This window comes from Phoca vitulina, unplaced genomic scaffold (genome assembly GCF_004348235.1).
Source record: "Phoca vitulina isolate PV1807 unplaced genomic scaffold, GSC_HSeal_1.0 scaffold1, whole genome shotgun sequence".
Taxonomy (NCBI): domain Eukaryota; kingdom Metazoa; phylum Chordata; class Mammalia; order Carnivora; family Phocidae; genus Phoca; species Phoca vitulina.
In genome coordinates, this window is record NW_022589704.1 from 37752574 (window position 1) to 37765863 (window position 13290).

At 40.6% G+C, this 13290-nt stretch overlaps 1 protein-coding gene across 6 annotated transcripts in view; it reads left to right on the forward strand.

The window, feature by feature from the left end:
• The window catches only part of ANKRD44 (ankyrin repeat domain 44), a 360792-nt gene that overhangs the window by 250595 nt on the left and 96907 nt on the right, over window positions 1-13290 (forward strand). For 3 of the 6 annotated variants that reach the window (XM_032405615.1, XM_032405624.1, XM_032405652.1), the window contains exons 11-15: window positions 4609-4691; window positions 5787-5904; window positions 7887-7955; window positions 9753-9893; window positions 11597-11677. In XM_032405615.1, coding sequence (XP_032261506.1) covers window positions 4609-4691; window positions 5787-5904; window positions 7887-7955; window positions 9753-9893; window positions 11597-11677 — 492 coding nt within the window. The remainder of the gene's footprint in view (window positions 1-4608; window positions 4692-5786; window positions 5905-7886; window positions 7956-9752; window positions 9894-11596; window positions 11678-13290) is intronic. The other 3 variants (XM_032405635.1, XM_032405643.1, XM_032405663.1) reach the window with 1 other exon arrangement.

Sequence of the window (13290 nt, forward strand, 5' to 3'; positions counted from 1 at the left end):
GTGTTCCCAGGTTAACAGTAGCAGCAGACATTTATGAGTGCTTACCTGTGCTAGGCACTAACTCTCAGGAATTATATTTAATTGTCACAGCGACCCCGTGGGTGAGTGACACGATGATCGCCATCTTATAAGTGAAGTAAGTGAGGCACAGAGAGGTTCACTTACTTGCCTGAGGTCACAGAGCTTCTGAGGGGGTGGAAATGAGACTCCATCCTCGGCCATCTGGATCTGGAGGCGAGGCTCCTCAGCGAGAGGCTTGCTGCCTCTCTATGTAGTGGATGGTGCGATAGTGCACCGTTTGCCAAAACTAAATCACCATTTTCGTGGGGTTATTGTCCTGGTGGCCGAGCTGCTGTCTTGTTCGAGGTCAGTGCATGCTGCAGGACTGGAAGTTTTGCAGTGGCTTCGACACAAGAGAGGGCCAGTGGGCTCATCACAGAGCACAAACGCCAACTACTGCCGAATTCGGTGCATCTAGAAGGCTAAGCATACTGCATCGTCACTGGCCCTTCCCAGCTTCAGGCATCGTTTGTCTGTTACGTCCACCTTTTTTGTGTTCTTATTGGCCCCTGCCAATTTACAAGGAGTTCCGCATGACACCAGTGTGATCCCAAGTACAGACACGGGCGCTGACATACGGCAGAAGTCTGTCATGAGAAGGTGGTTGTTGAGATGAGCCAAAATATGCTTTTATACCACTTGCTTTAGGTTATCATCAAAAGGAAAAGACAGTTTAGAAATTCCCACAGAGAACTCTTGAAAGCCCGAAGGTATTTCCAGTGGCCCCCAGAGATGCACTAACTAGTTTGAGAAAGGCTATGAGAAGCTGGGCAGAAAAATGAGTTTCTTGTACCAAACAAAGCCTGGGGCAGGATAGAGCCTTGGCTTCTCCAGGAGGAAGGGGCAGAAGTCCACTGAGTCTAGAATACTGGTTGATTAAGCAACAGCTAGATCCAGAAGTGGCTTGTAAGCCACATTAGAGTGTTTGGTCTTGACTCAAAAGAAACCACTGAAAGTGTCAGTAGGTTGCAAACAGCAAGGACCAGCCTCATTGTTGTCAGTTATACCCAAATGCCTCTAACTTAGGGGTGTGTGATACTCAGAATGACATAGATAAAATTAATAGGAAACTGACCTTTTGATTTGGGTTGATCAGTCAAGTAAGAATCATAAAATCATTTGATGACCAAAAATCATCAAATGTGTTCATCTCACCTGCTCAGTGGACAAAACTAAACCAATCCACCTTCCCTAGAAGACTTGTGAGATAAGTACTATAAAGAATTTTGAAATGTAGAAAGATAGAAATGCTAACAGATCACAATTTATTCTTGGCTTTTTAAGAATCACAAAGCTGATTTTTAAGGAATCACAGCCTGATTACAACTTCAAAACTTACAGACTGCTGATTATGCAACTAAGCTAATAATAATTTCAAGGGCAGTACTAATACTAACTTGTATGGTAAAGGCTTATCATGGTCCAGACCTTCTGTTAGCACCTGGGTGCATTATTAATTAGTTCTTATAATTGCTCTGTAAGATGACACTGTTTTGATCTTTATTTTCTGGATGAGGGAACCATTACATACTTGCCAAAGATCAAATAGCTAGCAAGTGTCAAAATTAGGACTCAAACCCAAGATTTCTGACCCCATCACCTTAACTCAGTGTTTTTTTAGCATACAGCCTCAGAGAAGGCTCTAGAAAGCATTGGAGGTGGGAAGGAACAGCCCTCTCTGATGCCAAGGGGAAAGCTTAAAAGAACTGATGTTCTAATAGTGCACAAGCCCTTTCCTTACCTCTGATAGCTGTCTACAATTTATTCTGACTTCATTTATTCTGAAATAACTGGGATAGCTGAAATAACCAGCTAACAGCTAAATTAGAAATAGCTAATACAAATGTGTCCCATTAATTTTATGACTGGTCAAATGTAGCATTTTAGCTGGAATTGGTCTCCTCTTTCCTGTAATTTATGCATTGTTAAGTTTAGTGTTATCTGACGTCTTTATTTCTTGATCTTCTTTGATGTATAAAATAAGATAAAATAAGAGTGATGCTTCTTATTTGCCTAAGACAGCCAAACCCTAATTTTCCCGCTAAAGGTTTTATGACTCTTCCTTTATAAGCAGTCTTACTTTATAATAATAAAGGAGTAATTTTATTTTGAAATACATGAATCATTTCTGAAGTGATTCAGAGATTCTGAATTTGACTTTTATTTTCTTTCCAATCTCAGCCTGATACTTAGTTTTCCTGTTTGAACCATAGTATCATATTCAAGTTCACATGCCAGTGGTACTTGAGTCTAAATTAATATGTTTTCAAACCTACATTGAGGTAGTGATTTTTTATTAACTATGGAATAAAATATATATATCAAACAGAATTTTGCTAGACCTTTTAGAATAGTTTTACCCCCTTCTCAAGTTTATAAGTAACAGAAACAGAAGAGAGAATTAGCTAATGTAGAGTATGATGAATTACCTGAATATAATGATGTTAAGTGGCAAAGTTGATTAGAAATATTAATAATGAAGTTTATGGAATATGTTACAATGCTGTTGCTGTTATACTATCACTTACACTTTTTATGTTTTTCCTAATTGATTTCTTATAGAATTTGATGCTATTTTCTCTAATTCATTTGCTTGTATTATTGTATATAAAGATATGTATTTTTGTATCTTTATAAAATATATTATTATATTGTGTATATGTACATATATGCATGTATGTGTATGTACATATAATATGTATGTAATACATAACATTTTAATATATTTTACATGTTATGTATTTGTACACATATATATTTTTATTAAAGTTATATTTAAAGAATGGGGAATACTCAAAGAAATCTTGGGAAATCCAACCCAATTCCAGGCACATTCTTTCAGGAACTTAAAACCATCCTAGAAAATACTGTTTTTCTCTTGCAAATGTCCAGAGATACTAATATGATCACATTTTTGCCTTACTTGCCCTAAACAAATAAAGTGGTTAGGTACAGTCTCATTGGCTTAAAATTCCATTTAGTAAGGTGTTTTTAAAACATGTTATACATTTTAAAAAATCACAGCATCAAGAGGACAATATAAATAGCAGCACAGATAGAAAAGCTTCTCTCCCATCCCCCGATGCCCGCTTCCTGTCCGTGAACATCAAGGTTGTCACTGGTGCAATTGCTTTCCAGAATTTTTTTTGTAAATGATGAGAGAGGCAATTACAAGCAGTTCTCCTCTGCATGACACTGCCTGGAAGACAAGCAAATTGCATCTCTTGATGGATGCCAGCTATTATATACAGTGGGTTGGAAATCTCCATATAGGGAAAGGAAAACGAACAGAGGGGAGACTGAACAAAAACACCACTACACAGAAGTTTTCATGGAAAGAGAGAGGTGGTTAATTGTTGGCCAACTCAGATTTGGCAGAACGCTGAATACCATGAAATAGCTGTGAATATGTATATACTTTCACACATTCACACACATCATAATAACTTTTGAGATAGCAAATAAAAGTCATGTATCTGAAACCTAACCAACTCAAACCATATGTGTTTCTTAATGAGTTATAGAATCTGAAAATGGGCAACTTTGTGCCAGGGAAGAAACTTGGGTCATTAATGCTGCAGGTGTAAATACACGTACTTACTTGTGTTATGCAGAGGATTTGCAGAAATTGAAATAATGTTATTTGACTATGATGAGATGTTCTGAGAAATGAGCACCAACATTATAAATTCTTATAAGAACACTGGAACCTCTCGATGATGCTGTTTGTTAGGAACAACAGTTCAGCACATGGCTTCGGATCCTTGTGTGAGGAGAGGTGATGGGCAAGAGGAAGATTTGATTTTAAAGGAAAAAGCACAGCTGCCAGAAGGGACGCTGCCTGTCCCTTAAGGGATCATCCTGGGGACTGTGTTATGATAGGGTATCAGTCTAAAAAGTCCTTTTCTAGACTCTTTCTGTAATACTGTTAGGGAAAGTACGCTAGATTTATGAAACGTATGCAAGATAATGTGTGTTGCTCCAGCACATTTTCGTGACTGGTGTCCTGAGGTGGGTTAATAGGCAGTATAAAAGTCTGTTAGGAAGATGAAGTTGTACCCGCAAAAGGTAAACATTGGTTTTTATTCGCATGCAACTTTTTTTTCAATAATACAGCCATTATTAACTCTTAGCAAAGTACTTGGCACATAATAGGTCAATAGTATTTCTTTATCAATTCAAGGAATCGAACAGGTCACTGAATAAAACACGTTGCTGACATAAAACTACTCAGTTGAAAGAAAAAAAGGTAAATTAATCTTAAATGTAGAGTCACCCTTTATAGGAAACATTACCTTAAAAAGATACATTCCTATTGTTAGGGGTTTTTAATTCTGGTCTAGGTTTAGGATTTTATTATGTTAAGGTGGAAAATGATTGCATAATTATTTCCTGAGTGGAGGAATTACAAAATTGTTTCAGGCAAGGGTCCTGAAGCGAGGTGTTGTGGATTTAATTTTCATCAGAAAACTTCCAGAAACGTTGTTGTCCTTCTGCATGTATCTTGAGATCTGTTACTGTGAGCCACTCTGTTTTTTTCCTCCTCAGGTGTGGAATCCATAGCATGTTCCCCCTACATTTAGCTGCCCTAAATGCTCACTCTGACTGCTGCAGAAAGCTCTTATCATCGGGTAAGTAACCCCATTACCACAGATGAGGCTTAATGTGTCCTGTAAGTGAGCCACATGGCTCTAGGTGTCTGGTCAGAGTAAGTGGCTGCCCGTGCTTCCTGTCATTCATTACCTGATCTGGGGACAGCTCCCAGCAGTCCTTCGTGTTGTTGCTGTTTGAGTGTCAGTATTCCTGCCCCGAGATGAGAGTCTTGTCTGTTTTTCAAGTTAAAGCTTGGGTGAGCCAGAGTGAGAGACAGGCAGGGGGGTGGCCATAGCTTACCGGAAGTTTGTCGGAATTAGGGAAAATATCTTTGAGGCTTAAAAGGGTGGATTTAACAGTTAATATTTTCAACAAAGGAAAAAAGGCCAAAGCCCCCACAGTTTGACAGTAGAAATGTCACGTTACCTTCCTCCTCTGTGGGCTCTGATAAATCCCTGTAGTGTGATCCCCTCCAACTAGGTTTAATTTTTATTTTTTAAATGTGGGTCTGTTTGGAACCAAGAAATTCTTCCTGGTTTGGAGCTTTGCTAATCTTTCTTATCACTGCTTCTGCCAACCTCCATGTATTAAGAAGTTCCTGGCTTTCAAAGGTGATAGAGGTCTGCAAGGCAAAGATTGTTTATGAATTAATTCAACAGACATCCCAGAGGCATTTTTTTTTCCTTTTAAGTGCTTTACCTGTGGTTGATTCTGCCTTCACTGCTTTTGGCATGTTTAAAAATAATCCCTGCATGAAAGCATGTTTCCCGAATCTTAAACCAGCTGAAAGCTAATAATACACATAAGAAAATATCTACTCCAGCATGTTAAGATTACTCCTTTGCTGTCCATGTTTTCTCCATGTGTTCTGTCTGCCTGTCTATTGCCCTACTTATCTCAAATTGGTTTCATAAATTTCTATCCTGGGATTGAAATATGGGGCTGTTGTTCACCCAGGGCTGAATGTGAAAATAAATTCTTCTAGACTTCATGGTTCTTCCTATAAAATTGCCAAGCTTGAGCAGTTACCATTCGTTTCCATGACAACCTCTTTCTGACTACAATTGCTTGCGTTCTGGTTTTTCTACTAACTGATTTTTCTGTCTCTGCAATGTTTCTTGTGGTTTAACTAGGACAAAAGTATAGCATAGTATCCTTGTTTAGTAATGAGCACGTGCTGTCTGCAGGCTTTGAAATAGACACCCCAGATAAATTTGGAAGAACGTGCCTTCATGCTGCTGCTGCAGGAGGGTGAGTAGTTAGCAATTTCAGTTCTTGTTTCATGACTTAACTCCTAATTTCTCTTACTTGGCTTAAGTTGTCTGTGAATCAAAAGCAATTTCCTTAGTAAGGTGGGTAAGAATCATTTCTACCAATACCAAATAACATTTTGCATTTCCATATTAATTGTATGTTTGTTCTTCCTAAGAAAAATTTTTAGCCCATCTCATATAGAAAATAGTTTTCTTTTGTTTTCTCTTCTCTCTCTCCCTTTTTTTTTTAATTGTAGGTCTTCAGCCTATAGAATATGTATCTACTTGATATGCACTCTACCAAAAGAAAATAATTTGAGATTTGTTCCTAAATTTTTCCTTTTTTGTCGCTGGTAGGTGGAGGATGATCAAGGGAATCCAAGATTGAGTTAGTTCATGTTTATTTACAGCTATTTTTGTCCTTATTTCAAAACCGATTTTTAAGTACGTAAATGGTTAAAGGGACTGAAGGTCAAGAAAACCCAAGGCATAGGCAAGAAGCGATTTAATCCTTGCCTTTTTGTTTCAAGTTGTAAAGAGCATTTTTCATCAGATACTCTTTTTCATATCAGTGGTGAGAGTAAGGCTCTGATCAATATGTTGTTGATATATGACCCGACATTGACCAAACATGGCCTCTCTCGGATGACCTTGTTTGGGTAAGGTGTTAGTTCTTAATCAGTTTGCTAGTCCTCAGGGAACAGCAATGCTTCTCCATTTGTCATCTGTACATTATCAAAGGCATTACCTTTTTATCAGAGGTGGGTTGACTGTGAAGCTTTAGGGCCCTTATTTGCATGGGTCCCTTCCGAAATCTTGTATTTAGTTTTATATTCATAATTGTGTGTTATTTTTTAAATGAATCTCCTTCTCCCCAACCCCTCTCTCCAAATCGAATGAGCTTCATAAGTCACACAACTGGATCTGCCTCTGCCTTTGATCCTTTGGTTTTCTTCAGTAAGAGACAGGTGCTTTTATATCAACTGGCATGCAACACCAACACATAATGGTCTCAGAAAGTTCTTATATTTTATGACTGAAACAGCGGGTTCTCTGAGAAAGGTGGCTACAAAGAGTGGATGGGGGTAGAGGGAGCTATGCTCGGGTTCCTCATTAATGAGATCATTTTTCATATTTAAATGATAATAAAACAATAAATCCTAGACGACTACTCAGCACTCCAAGTTTAGAACAATAATGGGTGGTTTTCTCTTTTTATGCCGACATTTAAAAAAAGTATCAGACCTTGGCAACACACCATTCTGGATTCATATCTGAAACTCCTATTACAATTAATATTTAGCGACATGCCTTTCAATAGGAAAATTCACTTCAGTGGGTCCTTTTTCTCTACTAAACATGATTTATTGCTTCTGCAAATGACAAAAAAGCTTTGGAAGATCACTATGCTCCATTACATCATTTTCGGCCTTTTATTTTTTGTACATTTATTTACCTGTATTACAAAGACAGGGAAATGCAGCTGTTTTATTTCCCATTATGGAGAGTCTGGGTTGAAAATGGTTATCACGGTGAATTCATTCTCCTGTGATAAAAGGTAATGCTTCTCCATTCTGGCTCATTGTTTAGAGGTGACATGAAATCATCATAGGTGTAAGGGGTTGTTTCCCAAACTCTTGATGGTTTTAAAGGAGAATCTTGGGATACACGATGAAACATCACTAAAAGGTTTAACCATGTAATAATCATTAAATACCTTGGTCATGGAATTGAAAATGTTCCATCAAGCTCTTTGATGCATTGATTTATTAGCTTGGAAAAAAGGAATTTCAGGAACCTCAGATCCTTGCAATACTGTATTCCTCTAAGATGTTCAGGTTGGTTTTGCGTTAGCAGAATTTAAAGCTGGAGTTATCATTTCATCTTGGCCTGCACTTCGCCAAAAACAGCTCTTTCTGAAGATAGCCCAGCAATTGACCTCTACCATCTTAATGATGTTTTTTTTCCCTGTCTTTCTAGTAATGTGGAATGTATAAAACTCTTGCAGAGCAGCGGAGCAGATTTCCATAAAAAGGACAAGTGTGGGAGGTATGTACACAGGGAATTCTGCTTCAAGTGCCTCAGTAACAGGGGTGGGGAGCAGTCCATCTGGAAATCATGTTATAGTGAAATGGTAAACAGGGAAGCTAGCTGGGGAGATTCCATCCTCAGAAGGAAATCCCTTTTTGTAGCGAAACACCAACAAAGCAGGCACAGGCCCCAAGACAAGCATCTCCTCTCACGGCTTCTGTTAGAAGGGCCAGTTGTGTCTTGCCTTCTTCCGGTTTTGTTCCCATAGCATCTCTCTACCCCTCCCCTCCACGTGCACCCTGGCTCTTGGAGTTGCGACAGATTTCTTCTCTTACCAACCTACCTAGGCTAACGCCTACTCACCCTTCCAGATTTATATCAAATAATCCCTCCCGCCCCCGCTGCACGGGTGCCCCTCCTCTCTGCTCCCCTGGGACCCTCCCTACTCCACAACTGGAGCACACATCACACTGTTCTAGTGGACCAGTAAAAAAGCCCATTCATTGACTGTAAAATATAAAAGAGTGGCCTTGAAAATTAATAAATAGTTCATGAGATAAAGTTATTTTATTTCTAGTATTCCATTTGATTATTATTCCCTAACTATTGGCTAGGGAATTCATGTTTCTGCAGTGCCTTACTCTTGGCAAGGTGCATGTATTTCCTATGCTACCCACTTGGTTTTTCATAATAACTCTATGAGATAAATGGGGATGCTTCCTATCCTTTTTAATAGATGAAGAAATTGAGCTTGGAGAAACTAAATGAGTTATACCTATAATAAATTTACGTGTACATGTAAAATTCCAGGAATTTTAGATCTAGACTAGATGTTAGGGGGCAGCTGCTCATGGGTCATTATTGAAGTAAGGACAAGGAAGCCCAGACCCAGAGAGGGGATGTGATTTGGTGCAGCTTACAGATCTGCCTGGACTAGAACCCAGGGCTTCTGATTCCTTGGATATTGTTCTTCCCTCTAGTCTGTATCCCTACCCCCAACAGACTTGTAGTTCAGTGGAGAAGATGAGACAATACCAAGAGCTAAAGTCGAGACAATACCAAGAGCTAAAGTCAAGGCAATGTGGGATGAGAGCTCATGAGAGACCCAGACAGGAGCTGCACAATCTCAGACAAAAGGGAAAGAAACTTCTGGGACTTAAGAAGCTTTGGGGTTTTGATGGGTAGAAGTGGTTCAGGAGAGGACATTCCAGGGAAGAAAACAACATGGGGATAGGCAGGGGAGATGTGGATGTGACTGGGGAGACCTCAGGTGATCCCATTTGGATGCACTGATGGGTTCATATAGGGGGGATAGAGAAACTTCATGAAGGTAGTTTGGGCTCAGCTTAGAAAGGTCTTTGATTCCAGACTAAGGAATCAAGGCTTTTCTCAGTAGAGAGGACCAGTGGTTTTAGAACAGAATGTCCTATGTGGGTATCGGACCTTAGAAAATCCAGTTCTTCACTCATACCAACTAGAAATTAGATAGAAGTTTGATTAGAGCTAAGGAGGCCAATAGGGATGGTATTGCAATAGTCCAAAAGAGCTAGTGTAGACCTACACCAGGATAGGCACTAGGAATGGAAAGAGAAGATAGATCCCAGGTAGGTGGCCTCAGCTCCAAGTTATAAAGTCAAAGGAAGGCATGTCCCTTGGCTCTACACTCTGAGAGCTAAAGAGCTTCCCCACTCCTAGGAATGCTGCTGTCAGTGCTAATGCAGATGATGGCGGCGGGGGCGGGGGGGGGGGGGGGGGGGGGGTGGGTGTGTGTCTTTTTCAGATGAATGAAGTAATAAATTGCTGTCTGTTTTTCAGGACGCCTTTGCACTATGCAGCTGCAAATTGTCATTTCCACTGTATTGAGACATTAGTGACCACAGGGGCCAACGTTAATGAAACAGATGACTGGGGACGCACAGCTTTGCACTATGCTGCTGCATCAGACATGGATAGAAAGTAAAAACAGGCTTGCTCAAATTTCCTTTGGGGGTATGACTGGGGAGGGGGAGGGTTTGCTAAGTTTTCTTCATGCTGCCTCCTTGAAGCTGTGAATGAAGAATCTCTCTCATCCAGACCCAGAGGAGTTAGAATTGCCTCATCCCTAACCCCGGTTTTCCCATTCTGCTCTCTTTATGTTTGATTATTACGTGTCACTGCCCCGTTGTTTCTCTTCTCCGGTCTTGGGTTGAATGCCAAGTGGGGCTGTCAAGCTCAGGTTTTCAGTTCATTCAAAATCGCTTGTAATTTATTTTGTCATATCCTACAGTTTTCATCATCACCACTTAAATGCTTCATTTGCCCTCAGACTTACATTTGCTAATAAATTCGTTACATGGCAGAAGTATCCATCTATGTATAATCCCAGTAGCCTTCAAATGCAGTGTCAGTGTGTGCAGAATTGGTACTGTTGTTCCAAACTGGGCATGAATGCTCTTTCAGGAGCTGAAGGGGAGGAGGTTGGATGCCCTGGACATGTTTGGATTCTAGGTGCCTAGGAATAGAAAGCAGAAATAAATGAACCAGTTCAGGTGGGAAAGGAGGGAGAGGTGCCTGCCTACAGCTTATGAGATTGTTCTCAAAGACTCGAGGACCGAGGCCTCCTTCATAGGAATGCTTTTTGGTGACCCTGTTTGGAGAACTATTGACTTACTTGCTGTGCTGTGCTATGGAATTGATTCTGGGTCAGGGCTAAATTCTTTTCTTATACAGCAGTGGCTTTCACATATTTTACAGTGACCCACAGTAAGAAATACATTTTACATCATGACCCAGCATACACACTCAAATAGGTGTGTTTTAAATATGTATGTAAAAAGGCAGCAAAAATTTTGTAAGACCATATTTACCCTTAGTATGTGTGATGCATTCTGATATTTTCTTCTACTATTTTGTTAAAAAAAAAAAAAGGCAACGAAATACTGCAACCCACTAAATTGATTTCATAATTCCATAGTGGATTATGATCCATATTTCCAGTTTGGAAAACACTGTTCATATTATATGATATTGGCGAGTGATGTAGCTGCACTCAGGATCTCATAGGCACATCTTTTTAGGGGAGACCTCCTTCCAGTTGCCCTCACTCAGAGGAAACGACATTTATTAGTTATTAATTCAACAAATGTTTATTGAGCATCTACTCTGTAGCAGGTTCTATGCTGTTCACTTAGAATAGAATGGGGGGACAAGTACACTTCATGTGTTAAGAGCTATAAAAAGGAATCCTAGGTGATGAAGAATTGCTCTGGCAGTTGAGGGGTGACTAGAACCCCATTCCTGGATAAATGAGATGCTGAACTGATAAGGAGGCAGCAAGGAGTGTGGTAGGAGTCAGGGAAGTTTAAGCTCCATCACCTCCTATTTACTTGGGGAGTTTAGGATATTTATGGAAGGGTGGGCAACTTGGTGTCTTACTCTCTGATACCTGGGCAGAAGTTCTAGGAAAGTCATGTTCTCAGTTGGGTTCTGTGGAAGAGAACAGATTTACTGGATGGCCTTTCAGAGAACCACGTACGTCCTCAATGAAAAAAATCAGTAGTGCTTATGTCTTTTGGGTTGCAGGAAAAGTCGTTGAGATATAAGCTGTATCAAAATCATTAGCAACTTTGCCATGAAAGCAAATAATTGTAATTTTTTTTTCTTTCCCTTATGCTGAGAAGTAAGACTATCTTAGGAAATGCCCATGAAAATTCAGAAGAACTTGAAAGAGCCAGAGAGCTGAAGGAAAAGGAAGCCGCATTGTAAGTTTCTGCTCAGCTGAAAGCACAAGAGGTGGTTACTGATGCTTGTCTGCTCTTCTGGGTTGCTACATAGGCCAGCCTTACTATTTGGGGGCTTTATTTGGGTTCTTGAGGAAGTGATATGGGCTTGCCTTTAGTGAAGAAGAAATGATTCTTTTAATATATCCTTCAGTTATGCTATTTTCACACAAGGAACTCTTCCTAAAATTGGAAACTTTACTGAGACCGTCACTGTGATGGGTCAGCAGTTTCTAGGAGTAGGTGTCTTAAATATCATTTTTGACTCTGCCATATATTATCATATGCCTCAGGGGACATATTAAGCCTCCTCCCAGGGCCTTAGGCTCTCCTTTAATGACTTGGGGGGTAACTATTTAGCAGGTTCTAGAAATAAATGTTTTGAGAATCCAGTGTGAAATAAAGTGGTGGTGCTCTCCCACACACACACCAGCTCACAAACAGCCCCCTGCTCCTGCCGACAGCTGCCCCCTGCCTCGCCTCATCCCACCGGCCTCTCTCTGGCTTCTGATAGAGACTCAGCCCGGACTGTGACAAGAGCCGGGAGTCACTGCCATCACCCAGGGGTGCTGATGCGCAGGAAGTTCTAGTGCTTTGTCCTCCGACAGTCCTCCCTGTGCGACAAGGCACCGTGCGAAGGTCGTGCTCTGCCCAGAGCAGTGCCCAGTATGTTGCGGGGAGTTCAATAACTTAAATAAATGAGCAAACGAATGAGTGCTGCCCACACTCTGTGTCCTGCTCTGTGAGACCTAGGGGGTGGAGTGCTCTAGGAATCTGCACACACACAGTTCTTAGCGTGTTTATTCTCTTCTCCCGCTGTCAGAGGAACCAATTTCTCTGTGACCTGAAGGCTTGTGTCCCCTCTGGGGTCTTCCCGCTGCCCACTGGGCTCTCCTCCCATGTCTAGACCATGGAGGGAGGGGAGTTAGAGAGTGTGGCTCTGATACAGGCTGTGGGACGTAACTTTGGCTGTCACTGGGCTGGGGACAGGACACATAGTCAAGCAGAATGACTACGGTTTTGCCCTGATATTCCAAACTTAATGATATTCAAAGGCTGTAGAATCTCAAGGCACCTCAGCAAATGCCGCCTTCTCCAGCGAAATGTCAGCTTGTCCTGTGCCAGAGCAGTCCTCTTAACAGCTGATGCAGAGGGAAAAAGGGCAAGCAGGCGAAAGTGCCTGAGAGCGCTTTCATGCAGAGAGGCTGCACCTATCATCCAGATGCATTCCTGATTTAAAGTGCATGTCTTGATTTTGCAGCTTAGGTTCCAAAATTGCTAGCCATGGCCTCTTAGGAGAAAAGACAAGCATCCCCAGTGAAAACTGGAATTTATTTCCCCTTAGAAACAATCTGGAGAATATTCAAATTCTATAGTACTGTTGTTTTTTCTAAGAGTGCTGTTGGTAGTATAGCTCAGCTCTATCCTGGGGAAAATAACTCTTTGGAAGCAAGTCCAAGTGTTTTCCAAATTACGTATTAAATTCACCAACTGATTTTTAGAGTGTAATTCTTTCAGAAGCTGGAGACTGTGTGTCCACTGGAATGCTATTCCTATTGAATGATTTTATTTCAGGAGCCAAATTCTGCTTAAAA